General features: G+C 53.0%; 1 protein-coding gene across 1 annotated transcript in view; it reads right to left on the reverse strand.

Annotated features, from left to right (window-relative positions):
• Positions 1-1399: 1399 nt before the first annotated feature.
• The window catches only part of LOC104129977 (CD209 antigen-like protein A), a 5391-nt gene continuing 4242 nt past the window's right edge, over positions 1400-2548 (reverse strand). The window contains exons 9-10 of the mRNA XM_035898437.1: positions 1881-1990; positions 1400-1535 (exon numbers count right to left, since the gene is read on the reverse strand). Of these exons, the coding sequence (XP_035754330.1) occupies positions 1400-1535; positions 1881-1990 (246 nt within the window). The remainder of the gene's footprint in view (positions 1536-1880; positions 1991-2548) is intronic.

Below are 2548 nucleotides of genomic sequence, written 5' to 3' on the forward strand. Positions count from 1 at the left end.
CAGCCTGGCCAGGGCCCTCAGCAGAGCCCCCCTCCCCTCCATCAGGCCAACGCTCCCACCCAGCTTGGTGTCATCTCCAAAGTGGCTGAGGGCACCCTCGATGCCCCCATCCGGATCATGGATAAAGACATTCAACAGAACTGGGTCCAGAACTGAGCCCTGGGGGCCACCGCTTGTGCCCGGCCCCCAACTGGATTGACCTCTGTTGACCACCACTCTCTGGGCTTGGCCATCGAGACAGTTTTTTTACCCAGCGAAGAGCACGCCTAAGCCATGAGCTTCTCCAGGAGAATGCCGTTGGAGACCTCAAAGGCCTCGCTGAAGCCCAGGTAGATGCCACCCACAGCCTGTCCCTCATCCACCAAGGGTCACCCGGTCATGGAAGGAGATCAGGTTGGTCAAGCAGGACCTGCCCTTCATGAACCCACGCTGGCCGGGCCCCATCCTCTGGTTGTCCTGCCCATGCCTGATGAGCGCGCTCGGGATGAACGGCCCCATCACCTTCCCCGGTACCGAGGTCAGGCCGACAGGGCTGGAGCTCCCCGGATCCTCCTGTCGGATCCTTCTCGTGGATGGGCCTCACGTTTGCCAACCTCCGGTCATCTGGGAGCTCCCGTTAACTGGGGCTGCTGGTCAATGATGGAGGCGTGCTCCTCCGCCGGCTCCTGATTTCCCAGCTCCGTTATTTGGGGTAAAAAGAGACGATTTCTTAGGAAAAAACAAAAATAATAAGTTTTATTGGGTGATAATCCGCTGAATTGAGAGATTTACAGGGGAGCAAAATCAGGATTTGGGACCTGGGGGGGTTGGTGGCGGGGCTGCAGGTGGGCACAGCCGGGATAAATATGGAAAAAAAAAGGATTTGGAAAATGGGGGGGGGAGAAAAAAAACAACAGGATTTTACTGAAATTCTCTTTTCTGAGGGTGGCAGCAGAGCTGGGGGTGGGGGGAAGGAGAAATTCAGCAGCGTGGCGAAACAGAACCATTTTTGTGCCGGCAAGTGGGTTTTAACTATTTTACAGGGGTTATTTTAACTGAAAATCCCTTTTTTTGACTGAAAATCCCTTTTTTTTCACTGAAAATCCCTTTTTTTTCACTGAAAATCCCTTTTTTTTCACTGAAAATCCCTTTTTTTTCACTGAAAATCCCTTTTTTTTCACTGAAAATCCCTTTTTTTCCCATGGTTCGGGGGTCAGACGTGCAAGGTTGGAGGTCGCAGGGATTTTACTGAGTTTTTTTTAGGGATTCACCCATCACTAATGAGTAAAAAATGGGAGCGTGTGGAGCCTCCGAATGCCCCCAGAGCGGCATGAGTTCATCCTGCTTCCCTGCTTTTTTTTTTCCACTGGCGCATGGAAAATTCTCTGGAAACAGGAAAAAAAAAAAAATCACAGTGAAATCAGCAATTCCAGGACTTTTCGCAAATCCAGTGGTTGAAGTGGGAACATCTGTCGTCATTCCAGATGCCGTCGGGCCCGATGCTGCCGCAGTCCTTCTGGTCCTTGTCTTTGTCCTTCTTCCACGTGTTCCAGTAGCTGGAGAGAGAAGAAAAAAAAAAAAAAAAGGTGGAAAAGAAGGGAAAAAAAGGAAAAGAGAAAATGGTAAGGAAATAAAAACAAGCCCCACAGCCGCGGAGCATGCTTGGGAAGAGGCAAAATCTGCGTTTGCAGGGAAGGAGACCACTAAAAAGCTCCGTTATTTTTTAAATCCTGCACGGAAGCGTTCCACTAATCCAATTTTTCCCAAAGTAACCCCTTGGATTTACGTAAAACTATCAAATCCCAAAGTTTTGGCAGCTCAACGTCACCTTTTGCCATTTGTTTTTTTGGATTCTTTTCCAGTTTTGAGGAATTCCGCCCCCTCCTGGAGGGAATTTTTACCTAATGCTTGTCTGTTCGCCGTTAGCCCAGACCCAGTTGCCTTCCTCCACCTGATCCGTCAGCCCCAGCCAGTACGTGCTGCTGCTGTTGATGTTGCTCTTCAGGAACTCCTAAAAAAAAAAAGCAGAATTGGTTAAAACAGCCCCAAAATCATCATGGAATGGTTTGGGGTGGAAGGGACCTCCAGAGGCCACCCAGGAGGGGGTGCAGGAGCAGGGCCACCTTGAACCAGAGCAGGTTGCCCACAGCCCCGGCCAACCTGGCCTTGGATGTTCCCAGGGATGGGGCCTCCACCACCGCCCTGGGCAACCCCTCTCGCTCTTTCCCACCCTCAGGGCCAAGGATTTCTGCCTTCGATCCAGGCGAAACCCGCCCTGCTTTGGTTTCAAACCATCCCCCCGTGGCCTGTCCCAGCCGGCCCTGCTCAAAAGATTGTCCCCGTCTTCCCTGGGGGCCCCCTTGAAGCCCTGAGCGGCCGCACTCAGGTCCCCCCGCAGCCCCCTCTGCTCCAGGCTGAACAAGCCCAGCTCCCTCAGCCTTTCCTCCTAGGGGAGATGCCCCAGGCCCCCCATCAGCTTGGTTGCCCTCCTCTGGGCTCTCCCCAGTAGCTCCTCCTCCTCCTTGACCTGGGGAGCCCAGCACCGGGCGCAGAGCTCCAGGTGGGGACT

This window comes from Egretta garzetta, unplaced genomic scaffold, assembly GCF_000687185.1.
Source record: "Egretta garzetta isolate BGI_Z169 unplaced genomic scaffold, ASM68718v1 scaffold677, whole genome shotgun sequence".
Classification (NCBI taxonomy): domain Eukaryota; kingdom Metazoa; phylum Chordata; class Aves; order Pelecaniformes; family Ardeidae; genus Egretta; species Egretta garzetta.